This window comes from Neovison vison, chromosome 3 (genome assembly GCF_020171115.1).
Source record: "Neovison vison isolate M4711 chromosome 3, ASM_NN_V1, whole genome shotgun sequence".
NCBI classification, from domain to species: domain Eukaryota; kingdom Metazoa; phylum Chordata; class Mammalia; order Carnivora; family Mustelidae; genus Neogale; species Neogale vison.
In genome coordinates, this window is record NC_058093.1 from 25,902,564 (window position 1) to 25,920,898 (window position 18,335).

The window sequence follows — 18,335 nt, forward strand, 5'->3', positions numbered from 1 at the left end:
TTTCTGGTGTTGCTCTTGCTTTCTGCACTAGTGTTTTCACACTTCTCAGCTGCCTTCCAGCTTCGGGGGACAGGCCCGCTCTGGGGAGCAGGAACTTGCCCCTGAGGTCCTGCAGCCGCCTCACCTCCGCGAGAAAAGACAAGTCGCGCTTAGAATAGGAGCCTGGGGCGGAGATCCCTTCAGGTTCCGGCCTTAGAAAGCCAGCTGCAACCTCCCTCCCGCTTTCCCTTCAGCCCCGAGGCTCAAGTTCCACGCCCAAGATAGAACAGGGCGGGGCTCCGGCGGGGCGGCCGGGTCACGTGGCAGGTCAGGTGACCGCCCGTCGCGTCCAGCTGCCTGCCCGCGCGCGCGCGCGTCTTACCCACTCGGCGCCCCTCCGCACGTGGCGTTACCGCTGCCGCCCCCGCTTGGCCCTGACCCCGCCGCCCGCAGCCATGGCACCCAGCCAGCTCGGTGAGCTTCCCCCACGCGCCCTCCCGGAGCCCGATCCGCGGCGCCCCTGCCCCTGCCCCCGCTCCCGGGCGTCCCGAGTCCGCAATGGCGGCGCCGAGCGGTGCAGCGTGACTATGAGTCCCGCGGCCCGTTGGCTTTTGCGCGGCTTGCGGGTGTCTGACCCGGAAGGAGGCCCCAACCTGGGCCTGGCCACTGTGGGTCACCGTGATGGCCTCGAGATTCGCGACTGTCCTCCCTTCCGCCCCCACCACCCAAGGCCTTGTAGGTCTTCATGTCCTGTACTGCGAGTGATGAGGAAAAATGTCTTGTTTCAGCCTTATTTAGTGTCTCTGACAAAACGGGCCTTGTGGAATTTGCCAGAAACCTAACTTCTGTTGGTTTGAATCTGATCGCCTCTGGAGGGACTGCAAAAGCTCTGAGGGATGCGGGCCTGGCAGTCAGGTAAGGCAGAGCGGAGTTCTTGCGCTCCGTGCAGTGGGAGCGCGGTGTGATGCAGCCCACCGGAGAGTCAGGCACCCGGGCACAGTGAGTAAGAGACGTCATTTCCCCCTTCCAGCCCCGCTTCACCCCTTACAGAAGAGGAAGGTGGGGCTCAGAGAGCTGTAGTAACTTGTGCTCAAGTTAACAGTTAGGTCTGGACTTCGGTTCGGGGTTGGAACCCCTGGACTCCCCATTTCAGAGCCCTCTTTCTCAGCCACTTCCTAGGGCACATTAATTTAGGAGGGCCCTTGGTGAGTAAAGAAAAACTCAAGTTAAATGAGTCACATGATCTCTTGTGACTGGCTCTCGAGTGAAGCTGTTGACAGCGTTAGGATTCAAGTCTCCCTGTGTTCCCTTACTACTCCTGTAAATTATTTGAAGGCACAAATCTGAACCCACAAGCTGTTCGTTACCTGGGTAAGTGATGGAAAGAAGGAATGAGCAAAAGGAGTGTCAGGCTGCCATTCCTGACCTCAAAGAGCGGGCATTCTGGTTGGAGAGGGAGTCACTACTGAGGGGTAGAAAATGAAAAAGGCTATAGGACAGCTCTGATGAATGGCAGTGGCACTTCAGTGGACACACCTACTCCTGAAATATATTTCAGCAAAGAAATGAAAGATCTGTCTGCTTTTGTTGCCAGTGAAAAATTTTGCTGCTTGCCCTCTGGGACAGATTTTTTAATCGTATAATTCTGCCTTCTGTGGGCAGTACACAGCTTTCCTAAATTTGACAAGTTGAAATGGCAAGAATGCCTTCCCTTACTTATTAAATAAAGGCTTTATATTTTCCAAAGTCGTCTTGCATCATCTTTTTTTTTTTAAGATTTTTTTTTTTATTATTTATTTGACACAGAGAGATCAGAGGCAGGCAGAGAGAGAGAGAGGGGAGGAAGCAGGCTCCCTGCTGAGCAGAGAGCCCGATGCAGGACTCGATCCCGGACCCCGAGATCATGACCTGAGCCGAAGGCAGCGGCTTAACCCACTGAGCCACCCAGGCACCCCTTGCATCATCTTTTTGATGTTCTCCTAAGAGCCCTGTAAGAATCATGAGAGGCAGGTCAGTCTTTTCTGAAGAGCAGCAGAGTGAGAAGCCAAAATCTAGACTGGAGCACGTTGAATGCTTGTAGTTGGATCCTTCCCTTGAAGCAAACTCCTTCTGTAGCCTATTTTCCTCCACCAAACTGTATTATGGAAATATTATGGGTATAATAAAACGTAAAATAATACAATGAGCCTTTCTGTTGCATATCCATTCCTCAGTTTAAAAATTTATAAACTGTTGAGTCTTGTTTGATCTGTACCTCTGCTGACTCCTTGCTTGCCATTTGTAGCTATGTATTTCTTAAAAATTAGGAATGTAAATGTATTTCTCTCCTGTTAAAGTATAAAACTGTTTACACATACACACACACATACTCACGTAATCCTTAAAACAACTTTTTGGTGTAGGTAGTAGTATCTCCCTTTATAAAAAAGGAAACTGAGGCACAAAAAAGTTAGATAACTTGTCCAAGTTCATACAACTAACACAGCTAATAAAATGCAGAGCCAAGATTCTATGCTAGGAAGTTAACCTGGAGGTGTGAGGTAAACTGATGAGATTTTAGTTGGTGACTGTACAGCAGTGAGCACACAGAATTCTCTGAAGACTGCACCTGTTGCATGCAGATTCTGAAATCTAAAGATGCAGCAAGCTTTTTAATTACCCCACCTGGTTTTTCATTCTAAGAGTACATCTCCCTTCTTTGATTTAGCAATTATCTTCTTTTGGAGGAACTGGAGTTTATTTCGTAAATGCCAGGAAAGGGAATTTTGAATTGGACACCCAGCTGTCACCAGTTTTTCGGTTTATTGGATATATGTGAGCCCTTGGTTAGATACAGTCATCTGCCAATGGGTCTTAATAGGATACTACCCAGGAAATTCTATACCCTATTGGAATTTGCTGCTTTAAAATATTTGTTGGTTTGTTTTTTTTTTTTTTTTTTAACTACAAAGGCCATGTATGTTGGTTGTAGAAATTGTGAAAATTGTAAAGAAGATAATAAATAGCTTAAAATTTTGTTGAACATGTTGATGTGCTTTCTTCCAATTGCTTATAAACATATATTTATTTTTTAGGTTATACAGAAGATAATTTTGCTTCTTGATTTTGTTCACCTAACATTGTTGGCATTTTTTCATGACATTAAAATTTGCTTGTAAATCACCTGGGCACATGGGAATTCATGCCAGTGTGGTGATCTGAATTGATATTTAAGTATTGCCTTGCGTTTGACCCTTTGTCATATTTTGCAATTATTTTTTCCTGTTTAAATTTTTTTTCGGTGTAAAACTTAACATTTTACATAGACAGATCTACTAATCTTTTGTTTAATGTTTTGAGCACATTCCTCATGTATTGAATTTTGGTAGTTAAATGATTTTTTTTTTTAAATGCTCAAACCTTTGATTCATTGGGAATTTATTTTTATATGAGTTAAACCAGTATTTTAGTACTAACACCACCTTACTAAAACATAGTCTTATTTCCCCATTCATTTGATTTGCAATCTTTACATTTGTTTAATCGTGAAGATAAATGCTTGTTTTTGCTTTAGTCTGTTTCTGAAACAAAGATGTTTTTAGTGGTTTTTGTATATATTACTATAAATTACTTCTCAATTGAATGTATGGCATATGATTCAGTTTCTGAACTCTGAAGATTGAGGCTCTGGAAAATTCTCCCAAATGAGGACAGTAGATGTAATAGAAAATTTGCTTTAGAATTGTGTATAATGACAGTTCAGCAGAAACAGCAATATTCTGTTCATCTTTTTCAGAGATGTCTCTGAGCTGACGGGATTTCCTGAAATGTTAGGGGGGCGTGTGAAAACCTTGCATCCTGCAGTCCATGCTGGTAAGTGTTTGGTACTTTTCAATTTCAAACAATCAGTGGTCTTCGGGAATATTTTGGTTGATCATTTTGTAGAATAAATGAGGAAAAAGGCAGGTCATAAGCTCAGAAAATTTTCTGTGAGTCTATATTGGTTTCATCACATTTGCTGCTAAAGTTCATAATTCATTAGAACATGTTTAAAATCTAGTTTGCCTTATTATGCGAAGGAATCACATTGTTTTCCTCGCCTCTTTATTAGTCCTGACCTGATAACTAATTTAGAGTGATATTTTCTGCTGGAGTTAGTGAAAATATTTCAGTTGCATGTGTGAAAAGACTTTTATTATAGTGCAAACTTAGAATAAAGTATTACAGTGTAACAGACTTCTTTAAGATTTATCTATTTTAGAGAGGGCATGCACATGTGTGCTTGTGTGGGGAGAGGGGCAGAAGGAGGGAGAGAATCCCAAGCAGACTGCCCAAGGAGCATGAGCCAAACAAGGGGCTCAGTCCCAGGGCCCTGAAATGATGACCTGAGCTGAAATCACAAGTCAGACGTTCAACCGACTGAGTTTCCCAGGTCCCCTTGTAACGGACTTTAAAGGAATTCTTTTTCATAGTGCTCATCTGAGAGAACAAATTACACATCAGCCAAAAATGGTGAGAAACAGGTATATTGCTAATTTTCCAGTTAAAGTAAAATTTGGCAGAATAAAAGGCTGTTATGCTGAGGAGGATCATCAGATAAGCCATTTACTTATACTTGTGAGAATACATAGATGCATGGAACTGGTAACAGTTAAGTGAAAATTCTTTCACGTTTTGTTGCTTTAAAAAAGGTGAGTAAGGGGGAGCACCTGGCTGACTCATTGGAGTATATGGCTCTTGATCTTGGGGCTGTGAGTTCAAGCCCCACATAGGGTATAGAGATTACTTGAAAATGAAAAATCTAAAAAAAAAGAGGGGGTAATAAAGAACCGATACAAGAGCTTTTAAAACGTACTGTAAAATTTTAACTCTCTATTTTTCAGTCTTCTTGATTAGGCAGTATTGGAGGCTTTAACTTGATTGGTGGGACTGTGTTGGAAAGAAGTATCTTATTCTGATGTGTTTTTTGAACCTAATACTTTAACTTTGTTAAATTAGGAATCTTGGCTCGTAATATCCCAGAAGATAATGCTGACATGGCCAGACTTGATTTCAGTCTTATAAGGTAAAAATTGGAAGTTAAAAATTTTAATATGTTAAGGATCAGACAATAAGTATGCTAGACCTGGTGCCCTCCCTTTTAAGACCAAGATTAACGTTAGTTTTAGTTTCCTATTCACTCACTATAAACATTTATTGAATACTCTCTGTATGACATTGTACATTAATAAGCATTTTTTTTAAAGATTTTATTTGTTTATTTGACAGAGGGTGAGAGATCACAAGTAGGCAGAGAAGCAGGCAGAGAGGGAGGGGAAAGCAGGATCCCCACTGAGCAGAGGGCCTGATGTGGGGCTTGATCCCAGGACCCTGAGATCATGACCTGGGCCGAAGGCAGAGGCTTAACCCACTGAGCCACCCAGGTGCCTCGTACATACTTAAGCATTTTTAATTTTGCCAATTATATATTAGTAAAATTCATAATTAAACTAAAAAAAAGAATTTTTTTTCAAAGATTTTATTTATTTGGCAGAGACCACAAGTAGGCAGAGAGGCAGGCAGAGAGAGAGAAGGCAGCAGGTTCCCTGCTGAACAGACAGCCCAATGAGGGGCTCAATCCCAGGACCCTGAGATCATGACCTGAGCCAAGGGCACATGCTTAACCCACTGAGCCACCCAGGTGCCCCAGAAAAGAACCTTTTTTTAAGGAAGCTATGACATAAATGTTGGTACATATTAACAATGTAGTTATTTGCATAAAAATAGTTTCTTTTTAGTGTATATAACTTCATTGGTATAACACATATATAATTTCCCAAATTAAAATCTATAATTCAGTAGTATTAGTATATTTAGAATTGTGCAGCCATCACCACAGTTAGTATTAGAACATATTCATCACCCCCCTCCCCAGAAAAACCCCATACCCCTTAGCATTCATTCTTCATTTCCCCTAAAACCTCCAACCCTATGCAACCATAGTCTTTTCTGTCTCTCTGGATTATCTATACACAGCATTTCATACCAGTGGACTCATATAATGTGTGGTCCTTTGTGATTGACTCCTTTACTTGTTTTCAAGATTCATCCATGTTCTAATGTTTCAGCACTTTTTTGTTGTTATTATTACTGAAAACCCATTGTATGGATGTACCCCATTTTATTTATCAATTCATCAGCTGAGGGGCATTTGCATTGTTTCCACATTTTGGATATTAGAAACAATGCAACCATGATCATTCATGTAACAAGTTTTTATGCAGACAATATATTTTCATTCTTCTTGGTTATATACCTAGGAGTGGAATTCCCTGGTCATCTGATAAGTATGTTTAACCTTTCCAGCAGCTGCCAGATTATTTTCCAGTGTGCTGCATCATTTTACATTGCCTGCAGTCGTATAGGAAGTTTTTCCGCATCCCCACCAACATGGGTGGCATGTCGTTTTGATTATTACTGGCTTTCCTAGTGACTGAGCATCTTGTCATACGTTCATTGGCCATTTTTGTACCTGTTGAGAAATGTGCATTTTAATCCTTTGCCCATTTTTTTTATTACTTCTCATTTTATTATTGAATTCTAAGGGTTCATTTTTTCCCATTCTATGAATTATCTTTGTTTTTGGTGCCCTTTGACCATCATAAAACCTTTAAATTTTGGAGTGTCCATTTTATCTATTTTTCTTTTGTTGCTTATGTTTTTGGTGTATCTAAGAAGCAATGGCATAATCCAGGATAGTGAAGTTGTAAGAGTTTTTTAGTTTTAGTTTTTATGTTTAGGTCTTTGATTTTTTTCCTTTTTTTTTTAATTTTCTTACTTTTTTTTTAAGTTTTTATTTTTATTTATTTGGCAGAGAAATCACAAGTAGGCAGAGAGCCGGGGGTAGAGCAGGCTCCCCACTGAACAGAGAATCAGATGCGGGGCTCGATCCCAGGACCCCGAGATCATGACCTGAGCTGAAGGCAGACTTAACCCTCTGAGCCACCCAGGCACCCCTGATTTTTTTTTTAAAGTTATTTTTTATATATGAGTTAGGGGTCCAGCTTCATTCTTCTGAATGTGACTGTCCATTTGCCCCAGCATCATTTGTTGAAAAACTTCTTTCCCCCATTGAATGGTCTTGGCACAGTTGAACTGTATCTGTCATGCTGGCACCATATCATTGTATCTTTGTGGCAGATACTGAAACTGAGAAGTGTGAGTTCTCTAACTTCTTTTTCAAGATTGTTTTGGGTATTGAGGGTCCTTTGCATTTCAGTGTGAATTTTAGGATCAGGTTGCCCATTTCTGCAAAAAAACAGAGCCTTTGGCTCAGGTCATGATCTCAGGGTCCTGGGATCGAGCCCCAGATTGGGCCTTCTGTTCAGCAGCTTGCCTGCTTCCCCTTTTCCCTCTTCCTGTCTCTCTACCTACTTACGATCTCTGTCAAATAAGAGTTTCCTAGAGATTGTGTTCAGTCTGTGTATCAATTTCAGAGGAGGTTGCTATCCTAATATTATGTGTTCTGGTTGTAAACAAGGATGCCTTTCTATCTGCTTAGATTTCTTTAATTTCTTTCAACAATGTTTTCTACTTTTTAGCATACAAGTCATATGCTTTTGTTAAATTCTTTTAACTTTATTTTTGTGGTTTTTGATGCTATTCTTAGTAAAATTGTTTTCTTAATTTCTCTTTGGGTTATTCGTAGCTAATGTACATATATTCACTTAATCATATGTTCTGTAACCTTGGCTGAACTCAGTACTAATTGTTTTTTTTTGTTAAATCCCTTAGGATTTTCTATATACAAGATCATGTCACGGGCTAATAGAGATAGCTTTACTTTTTCTTTTCCAATCTTGATGCTTTTTTTTTGATTTGCTTTGTTAATTGACCTGCTAGAACCTCCAGTACAGAGTTAAGGGTAGACATCCTTGTCTTGCTCCTGAGCTTAGGGGAAAGCATTCAGTCTTTCACCTTTAAATAGAATGTTAGCTGTAGGTTTGGGGGTTTTTCGTAAATACCTTTTATTATGTTAAGCAAGTTCTCTTCTATTAATTTTTTGAGTCTTTTTATCATGAGTGGGTGTTCAGTTTTGTCAGATGCTTTTTGTGCATCTGTTGAGGTGCTTGGTAGTTTTTGTCCTTTGTTTTATTGAAATGGCCTCTTACATTAACTGGTTTTTAGATGCTAAGCTAAGCCTACATTCCTCGGGTAAACCATATTTGGCTGTAGTACATGTGCCTTTTTATATTTTGTTGGTTTCAGTTTGCTAGTATTTTGTTGAGGATTTTTGTGTCAGTATTCATAAGATACTGGTTTATATTTTTATTGCGACATTTTGTCTGGTTTTGATATCAGGGTTGTAGACATTGCAAGTGTTCCTCTTCTGTTTTTTTGTTTTGTTTTGTTTTAATTAGTTTTTACTAGTTGTGCTTATTTCCCTGGGAGTGAACTTGCCCACAGAGCTCCTCACATTGCAGGCCTAAGCATGGAACTCTACTAGTTGTTAATTTTATATTAGTTCTGTATTTTAAAAATTACTCTTTTCGATGTCCTGTTAACATCATTGTGTATGATCTCTCTGAAGACAAAACAAGCAAAGAAACAAATATTTCACCCTTAGAATGGTCTGTTATTTTTCATCATTGTATATGACCCATCAGAAATAGAATCTAAAATTGAATGTTGTAGATAAAAGTGATTATATTCTAAAATGAGGATGTTATCTGTAGTCTTATATTTTGCACTTCTTTTAAAATTTTTAAATATGGTTTCTTGATGGCTGAATTATATAATGGGTAGCTAAGTTGACCCAGGCAGTAACGTTGCAGTATGTTTTGGAGGAAGTAATGTTTTGAGAGCTCTTGTTGACCAAAGCCACTTTTATTGACTATGTTATGCAACAGTGGGAGCTCCTGACATTTCAGTATATTTTTTAGAATTCTAAAATGCTAGGATTATAGTTTATGTTTTAGGTTTTTAGATTCTTCAATCACATTAAAGCTAGTGACTAACTTACATGTAAACCCCATTAAATTTGCATTTCTAACAACAGCTGTATTCCTTTTTGGTTTAGAGTTGTCGTCTGCAATCTGTATCCCTTTGTGAAGACAGTGGCTTCTCCAGATGTAACTGTTGAACAGGCTGTTGAGCAGATTGATATTGGTAAGTCAGCAAAACCATATTTGAAGACTGATACGGGAGGATTACTTACATTTTATTTAATTTATTTATTTTTCGAATATTTAAATTTTTTATTAAAGATTTTATGTATTTGAGAGAGAGAGAGCGTGCGTGCAAGCGCAAGCAGCAGGGAGGAGCAGGGGGAGAGGGACAAGCAGATCCCACCCCGAGCCTAGAGCCTGATACGGGGCTTGATCTCACAGCCCTGAGATTCACGAACTGAGCCACCCACACACCCCAAACACTCTTTATATTTTAAAATAGATATTGTTTTGATGTTCGCCAAAAATCAGAACATTGAGGGAGCAGGAAATCATTACTGCTCCCAGATTGTGTTCTGGGGTAATTGTAATTCGTCTATATTTTCTAAGCCATTTCTTTGTGTAGAGATTCATCTGGGGTATGTTCTCTACATTTTTTGAGTCAAAAATTAGAAGTATGTTTACATTGACTTTATTTGAAGGAGGTTAATCTCATATGGAAATACAGATTGTCTTTTGTTCTCACAAGGCGGAGTAACCCTACTGAGAGCAGCAGCCAAAAACCATGCTCGGGTGACAGTAGTATGTGAACCCGAGGACTATGCAGCTGTGTCCACAGAGATGCAGAGCTCCGACAGCAAAGACACCTCCTTGGAGACCAGACGTCAGTTAGCATTGAAGGTAGGGATGCACTTTTATCCAGTGCTATGTGTGCCAAACCAAATGGTATTCAGTTTTCAGTAGCTCTCCTTGGAGCTGCTATCCTTTTTCTATAAATGAAGAGACCCAGATATTACAGAGGTAACGTCAAAAAGATTGAAAGAGCCTTGGAGAAAAAGATTGGAAGAGCCTCAGAGAGAATGATTCATTGTTTTTAGTGTTCTTGAGTGTCTTTCCTGCACAGTGCTGTGTGGACAAGGAGTGGAGTTTGTTGTGTGCTACCTAAAACCCTCTTGTTCCCACTTTGGTAAGTGCTGCTGGTGTTCCACAAAACTTACACTTTTTGTAGGCCTTCACTCATACGGCACAATATGATGAAGCAATTTCAGATTACTTCAGGAGACAGTATAGTAAAGGAATATCTCAGATGCCTTTGAGGTATGGAATGAACCCTCATCAGACTCCTGCCCAGTTATACACGCTGAAGCCCAAGCTTCCCATCACAGGTAAAGGCTGTGTTTTACGTGACATAGTTTGCTATGTCGGGGTGGGGTGGGGGGGCGCTATGCGTTTCTTTCTCTTTATTGTATCTGATGTGTTTCACGTTGAGAAGATAAATTACATAATGCGAAGATAAAATATATTACATAATGCCTTTTATAGCCATCTGCAGTATGAGGTGCCAGGTAGACTTGTGAATGAAAACTGTTGAGATAATTAGGGGTTCTGGAGAGAGGTCAGGGTGGAGATAGAGTTTGGAATGTCTTTGGCATATGAATGATTTTAGAGATGTAGAACAGGAAGGATAGATTTCATAGACTGAGGTTAAGCAGTGGAGGAACCAGCAGAGGAAAACAAGGCCAGAAAACCTGCAGTGTTTGAACAGGTTTGGAATGCTACTGAGAACAGAAAAGTGACTGTTTGATCTGGGAAAAATTGCAAGAACAGTTACCTTGGAATCATGGACCTGGAAGTCCCACTGAAGTGGGCCAAATTAGGAATGTGAGGTTAGGAAATAACAATAATAAAGGTAATTCTTTGGACAGAAAAGTTAATTAGGACTTTCAAGAGTCTATAGAATTAAGAGACTTTTCACTTTTTTGTTCTCTTTTACTCTTGGTGGGGGGCGGGTGTAATGGGTGCACAGGGCAGGGAGAGAGTTTTGGGTACGAAGGCCTTGAAGGCCCAAGCATTGGTAGGAGGGCTGGCCTTGGGTGACAGCAGGGACAGCTTTCTTCATGTATTGTGAAGGCAAAAACAGAGCGCAGTGGTCGGTACATTTGGTGGTGGGAAGATGTAGGTACTTGTGACTCTTTTCTCCTTGTTAGCAACTGAGGGAGAGGAGGAGGAGGGAGCAATGTCAGATTTGAGGAGAATCTGTAATACTCCTTCCCCTTCTCATTCGCTGGATCAAGTTCTATTTTTTCTCTATTTCAGATACATTTTGAATCTTTTCTAACACCGTGGAAGTCCACACAGTGACCCCCAACGTCTCCCAGACTGCAGTAGTCTAACTGCTCTCTGCTTTACTATCTTTTCTATTCACAGCAGAGGAATCATAAACATGTAAATCAAATGATGGTAGCCCTGAGACCATCGTTTGGCTTTCCCTCCCACTTAGATGCCTCTGCATGCCCTGTAGACACTGTTATCTGACTTTAGTTCTTCCTTGATAACCGTCCCCTGTCCCCTATCCGCTGCACCCCTCCGGACCTGTTTTCCTTTTGGTCAGCAGGCCCACTGTCTGTGGCCTTTCCTGTGGTCTTCAAGGTCTCACTCCCTTGTCATTCAGATCTCAGCTTTAAGTCCCTTCCCTGGAGAAGCTTTCTGTGATCACCCAGACTGAAGTAGCTGCCCATCACACTTTTATCACAACACTATTTTGCTGCTTTTATTTATGTCTTAGTCCTCTCCCATTTGATTATCTTTCCCTGAGAGCAGAAGCCTTGTCAGTCTTTGTTCATTGCTTCTTGTTTGTTCATTGCTGCATTCTCAGTACTTAGAATATTGCTTGGCGTGTTCCCTAAGTATTTATTGAAGGAGTAGTCAGACATTTTGCATGAATTTTTACTTTTAGAATTTATTAAAACAGGAAATTCTGCTATTTTATCTGCTGCTATTTCCTGCTTATACTATTTCTCATTTAGATTCTGAGGCAAGAAATACTTCCATGTACTTTCATTTCCCTTGTTTTTCATTTTCAAAGCTCTTTCATTGGTGTTAGTCAAAGGAACGGTTTTTTTAGGTACTTTTATTTTTTTTTAAGATTGACTTAAAAGTCTTTTTTTTTTTTCTTCTCAGCGTAACAGTATTCATTATTTATGCACCACACCCAGTGCTCCATGCAATCCGTGCCCTCCCTAATACCCACCACCTGGTTCCCCCATCCTCCCACCCCCCACCCCTTCAGAATCTTCAGATTCTTTTTCAGAGTCCATAGTCTTTCATGGTTCATGTCCCCTTCCAATTACCCTCAACTCCCTTCTCCTCTCCATCTCCCCATGTCCTCCATGTTATTTGTTATGCTCCACAAATGAGTGAAACCATATGATAATTGACTCTCTCTGCTTGACTTATTTCACTCAGCATAATCTCCTCCAGTCCCGTCCATGTTGCTACAAAAGTTGGGAATCCTCCTTTCTGATGGAGGCATAATACTCCACAGTGTATGTGGACCACATCTTCCTTATCCATTCATCCGTTGAAGGGCATCTTGGTTCTTTCCACAGTTTGGCGACCGTGGCCATTGCTCCTATTTAAACATTGGGGTACAGATGGCCCTTCTTTTCCCTACATCTGTATCTTTGGGGTAAATACCCAGTAGTGCAATGGCAGGGTCATAGGGAAGCTCTACTTTTAATTTCTTGAGGAATCCACACTGTTCTCCAAAGTGGCTGCACCAACTTGGATTCCCATCAACAGTGGACTTACAAGTCTTTTTTTAAGACTTAATTACAAAGACTCCCTGCACGAGCTGGGGAGAGGGGCAGAGAGAGAGAGAAAGAAGCAGACTCCCCACTAAATGCAGAGCCCGATGCAGGGCTCAATCCCATGACCCTGAGATCATGACCTGAGCTGATATCATGAGTTAGGCATGTAATACACATCCAATGGAATATTACTCAGCCATTAGAAAGTACAAAATCTTGGCCATTTACAGTGACATGGTTGGAACTAGAGGGTATTATGCTAAATGAAATAAGTCCAAGATAGACAAATACCATATGATTTTACTCATGGAATTTAAGAAACAAAACATGAACATAAGGAAAGGGAAGGAAAAATAAAATAAGCCAAAAACAGAGAGGCAAACCATGAAAGACACTTAACTGTAGGAAACTGAGGATTGCTGGAAGGGAGGTAGGTAGGGGGATGGGGTAACTGGGTGATGAACATTAAGGGGGGCACTTGAAGTAATGAGTACTGAGTATTCTGTGTGGTTGGTGAATCACTAAATTCTGTCTCTGAAACTAATATAATACAGTACATGTTAATGTACTATATGTATATAAAATAATATAGTATATATTAATTGAATATAAGTTAAAAAATTTTAAAAAGAGTTGGATGCTTAACCATCCAGGCATCCCCTTGTTTTTGTTTTTTTTTTTAATATTTTATTTATTTATTTGACAGACGGAGATCACAAGTAGGCAGAGAAGCAGGCAGAGAGAGAGGAGGAAGCAGGCTCCCTGCTGAGCAGAGAGCCCGATGTGGGGCTCGATCCCAGGACCCTGGGATCATGACCTGAGCTGAAGGCAAAGACTTAACCCACTGAGCCACCCAGGCGCCCCTCCCCTTGTTTTTTATAATAGACTTTATTTTATTTTATTTTATTTTATTTTATTTTATTTTATTTAAAGATTTTATTTATTTATTTGACAGACAGAGATCACAAGCAGGCAGAGAGGGAGGAAGGGAAGCAGGCCCCTTGCTGAGCAGAGAGCCTGATGTGGGACTCGATCCCAGGACCCTGAGATCATGACCCGAGCTGAAGGCAGCAGCTTAACCCACTGAACCACCCAGGCGCCCCTATAATAGACTTTATAAAGTAGTTTTAGATTTACAGAAAAATATCTCAGAAAGTACAGAGTTCCCAGATATTCCCTCCCTCTGGATCTCCTCTTCCCAGTCCCCCTCGCCTTTTTTTTTTTTTTTTTTTTTAAGATTTTATTGGACAGAGATCAAAAGTAGGCAGAGAGAGAGGGGAGTGGGGGAAGCAGGTTCCCTGCTGAGCAGAGAGCCCGATGCGGGACTCGATCCTGGGACCCTGAGACCATGAGCTGAGCCAAAGGCAGAGGCTTTAACCCACTGAGCCACCCAGGTACCCCCCAGTTTCCCCTTTTAATATCTTGCATTAATATGGTACATTTATTAAAATTGATGAACCAGTAGTGATTCATTAACTAAAGTCCATTGTTTACATTAAGACTCCCTCTTTGTGTTGTATATTCTTTGGGGTTTGACATATGTAATGTCTTCTATCTACCTTGATGGTATCGTGCAGAATAGCTTCACTCCTTAAAAATTCCCCGTATTCTGTCTCCTTGACAACTGCAGCAACTTATATTTTTACTGTTTTCATAGTGTCATAATGTTGGAATCATATAGTATATAGCATTTTCACACTGGCTTGTTTCATTTAGCAAAAGGCATTTAAGGTTCCTCCATGGTTTTCGTGGCTTGAAAGCTCTTTTCTATTTCCTGTTTAATAATATTCCGTTATACGTGGATATACTCGAGTTTATCCATTCACTTTTCTTTCTTTCTTTCTCTCTCTCTCTCTTTCTTTCTTTCTTTCTTTCTTTCTTTATTTGACAGAGATCACAAGTAGCAGAGAGGCAGGCAGTGGGTGGTGGGAGCAGGCTTCCTGCTGAGCACAGAGCCCAGTGGCGGGGCTCAGTCCCAGGACCCTGAGATCATGACCTGAGCCGGAAGCAGAAGCTTTAACCCACTGAGCCACCCAAGCGCCCCTATCCATTCATTTCTTGAAAGACATCAGAAAAAGAAATACAGTTTTTGACAATTATGAATAAAGCTGCTAAAAACATTCAATACAAGTTTTTCTGTGGCTATGTTTTTAACTCTTTTATTTAAGTACTTAATATTTTCTTATTGTTTACTATTAATTACTGTTATTACTATTAATTAATTACTGTTAATTCCTGTTTTGTTCTTTTTTTTTTTTTTTAAGATTTTATTTATTTATTTGACAGAGAGAAATCACAAGTAGATGGAGAGGCAGGCAGAGAGAGAGAGGGAAGCAGGCTCCCTGCTGAGCAGAGAGCCCAATGTGGGACTCGATCCCAGGACCCTGAGATCATGACCTGAGCCGAAGGCAGTGGCTTAACCCACTGAGCCACCCAGGCGCTATGTCTCTCCTGTATGGGAGGGCCTAGTTTATTTGTTGGTAATATCTCCAGTATCTAAAACAGTGCCCAACTTCGTGATAGGCACTCAGTAGGTATTTGGCGAAGTTTATTTTTAAAAGTATGCACTATCCAAGATAACACAAAGGAAATGCAGTTATAAATTTTTTGTATGTGCAGAGTCTATAATTTATTCATAAGAGATAATAGCTCCTAAAAAATCCTGCCATTGTTAAGAAAATAGGCAATGAGAAAGTTGGAGGTTGTAATATTTTTAAGTGCGTTTCAACTTTAGGCAGAGCCTACTGAGTCTGGTATAAAGGAGGAAAAATCCAACTCATTTTTTTCCCCTATTTTTTTCCACCCACAGTTCTTGCATTAGTTTGTAATAATATCCTTTTATTGACAAGTTTTATAACTTAGATTTTATATTGTCTGTAATTGCCACGATTGTGTTCTTAGTTCTGTGGTGAAGTGGATCCCTGATGATCACTGGTCTTGTCATTCTTTCTCCCATTCCTGAGTTATCTGTTGGTTTATTTCTAGATTGGCTGGAGTTGGTTTCTCCAGGAGCATATATGTATGTGTATGTGTGTGTGAGAGAGAGAGGGTGTGTGTGTGTTTTTTTTTTTTTCTTTCCTTTTTTGGTGAGGCAGGCTTAGGCTCTGGTGTTTTATTCTTTTTTCATCAAGTTAATTGTGTTTGTGTACATGTATTTATCTTTTAATTAACACTTTTCTGAAAACATACTTGTGCAATCTTGGCATTTTTTTTCAAAAATGTACATATATCTGATTTTATTGATCCTTCTTGATGATGTGTTATATAATGTTTCTATATGTAGTTCTAAATGGAGCCCCTGGATTTATAAACTTGTGTGATGCTTTGAATGCCTGGCAGCTGGTGAAGGAACTCAAAGAAGCTTTAGGCATTCCAGCTGCTGCCTCTTTCAAACATGTCAGCCCAGCAGGTAAAGCACTACTCTCTGGAATGCTCTGGATCTGTTCAAAATGCCTTCTTTTTGATTTTAGAAAGAATTGACATGTTCTAATGTGAATATAGACATTCTCTAAAGTCTCAAACCATTTTTGTGGACGGTTTTAATGTAGTAATATAAAATCTGATAGTAACGTGTTATTTACATATATGTAACTGTATAATATTACTGTGAGATAGGATCAGGAAATCACTTTTTTGCAGTGGAAAGGTATAAAAAAATAAAGTAAAATGGCTTAATTCAGTATGACTAAATATTTTTCCACATGGTTGAAAATGAAACTGGGTAGACATAAGGATGTTGTTGTGACACCTTATCTGTAACTTCTTATAGCCATTGTATGAGATACGTTTTGCGTCTATGTCTAAGTCAACTCTGTTACATAGTTCTTTGATGTTTATTTGATAATAAATTGATGTAAACAGGGAAGAAATAAATGGTATGTGATATCAAGCAGGGTAGAGAGAGAGTCCTTAGTGAAGTAAACTAGCTTTGTATACATGCATGGTTCTGGTGGACTCAGTAGTTGTTTCTGGAAGCCAGAGAGAAAAGATTCTGCCCTCCCCTGAAACTGGTATTTTTGATGTTTAATTATCTGGCCAGATGTTTGTTTAATTTGGCATAGGCACAAGAAATTATGCTGCATAGACTAGATGTTAAGAAAAGTGTTGTCTTGATTTAGGAGAGGATAAGTAGTAACTTGAGACTTGGAGGTTTATTTTATGGTTTTCTGTACCAGGTGCTGCTGTTGGAATTCCACTCAGTGAAGACGAGGCCCAAGTCTGCATGGTCTATGATCTGTATAAAACACTTACACCCATATCAACTGCATATGCAAGAGCAAGAGGTCAGAAGAGTAACAGGGTTCTTGTTTGTTCTTAAAAGAGAGAAAAGAATATTTTATCCTAAGTAGAATAAAGCGGTATATCCTTTGTTTCAGATTTCACATTATTTTTAATTTGTTTTTTGTAATACTTAGGAAATAACTATATGAGTGCCTTGGAATAAATTTGTTTAGAAATTTTTACTTTCATGTAATAAATGGAAATACAATTAGAATTTGGTGCATCTGATTTCACATTGGGTTATTAAAAGCATTTGTATTGTTTAGTATATGACTAAAATTATGTGTTTGGGTTTTTTTTAAGATTTTATTCATTAGACAGAGAGATTACTAGTAGGCGGAGAGGCAGGTGGGTGGGGGAAGCAGGCTCCCTGCTGAGCAGAGAGCCCAATGCTGGGCTTGATACCAGGACCCTGAGACTATGACCTGAGCCAAAGGCAGAGGCTTAACCCTCTGAGCCACCTAGGTGCCCCTATGAGGTTATTTTTAACTGTAGTGAATATGGTTAGAGTTGTATTTTATATATGTCAGGAATATCTAATTCATGAGGTTAATAACCTGTGAATATTATTGTAACATTTTCAGAAGATCATCAAGAAACTTGATAGCACCACTGACCTTCCACAGTAGGGGTTAGCATACTGTGGCACATGTGCTAAATAAATCCAACCTGCCACCTGTTTTTGTAAATATAGTTTGATTGGAATAGAGCCATGTTCCTTTGTTGATGTGGCCAATTTCTACAACTGCAGAGCTGAGTAGGTGTAACAGACCAGGTGCCTGCAAAACTTAAAATATAGTTGTTACCATGCTCTTCCAGAAGTTTGCCTAGAGGGTAAAATTAAAGAATACTTTGTTGTGATTATTTCAGTTAAATGACTTACTAATCTGTTATTTAGATCTTACATAATACAGTAAAGTTCTGTTTCGAGAAATGGATTTTATATGATCACATTGGGGTTTGTTTAAACATCTTTTGCTTTGCAGAGATACTTGTAACATATACCTCATTTTGATTTTTGTTTATAGGGGCTGATAGGATGTCTTCATTTGGTGACTTTGTTGCATTATCTGATGTTTGTGATGTTCCTACTGCCAAAATTATCTCCAGAGAGGTTAGTGAACATTCTTGAGTATTGATCCATCCATAACTGAGTAAAGCTCTATTTATTCCTAGTATTCATTCATTGAAAGCATAACTTACAATATTTATTTATACCATTTATAAGTTAAATTTATTGTTTAACATGTTTATAATTTATGTAGAACATGAGTCCTTGACTGAGTTGTAATTCTGAGGTTTAGTGAATGTTTCAAATGGATATTTTGCGATTATGTTTTAATTAATATATTTAGGGTTT

General features: G+C 39.6%; 1 protein-coding gene across 1 annotated transcript in view; it reads left to right on the top strand.

Moving 5' to 3' along the window:
• Positions 1-316: 316 nt before the first annotated feature.
• The window catches only part of ATIC (5-aminoimidazole-4-carboxamide ribonucleotide formyltransferase/IMP cyclohydrolase), a 30,816-nt gene continuing 12,797 nt past the window's right edge, over positions 317-18,335 (top strand). The window contains exons 1-10 of the mRNA XM_044241548.1: positions 317-453; positions 768-894; positions 3,755-3,831; positions 4,957-5,023; positions 9,017-9,105; positions 9,634-9,785; positions 10,114-10,270; positions 15,978-16,103; positions 16,870-16,977; positions 18,004-18,089. Coding sequence (XP_044097483.1) covers positions 435-453; positions 768-894; positions 3,755-3,831; positions 4,957-5,023; positions 9,017-9,105; positions 9,634-9,785; positions 10,114-10,270; positions 15,978-16,103; positions 16,870-16,977; positions 18,004-18,089 — 1,008 coding nt within the window. The 5' untranslated portion in view covers positions 317-434. The remainder of the gene's footprint in view (positions 454-767; positions 895-3,754; positions 3,832-4,956; positions 5,024-9,016; positions 9,106-9,633; positions 9,786-10,113; positions 10,271-15,977; positions 16,104-16,869; positions 16,978-18,003; positions 18,090-18,335) is intronic.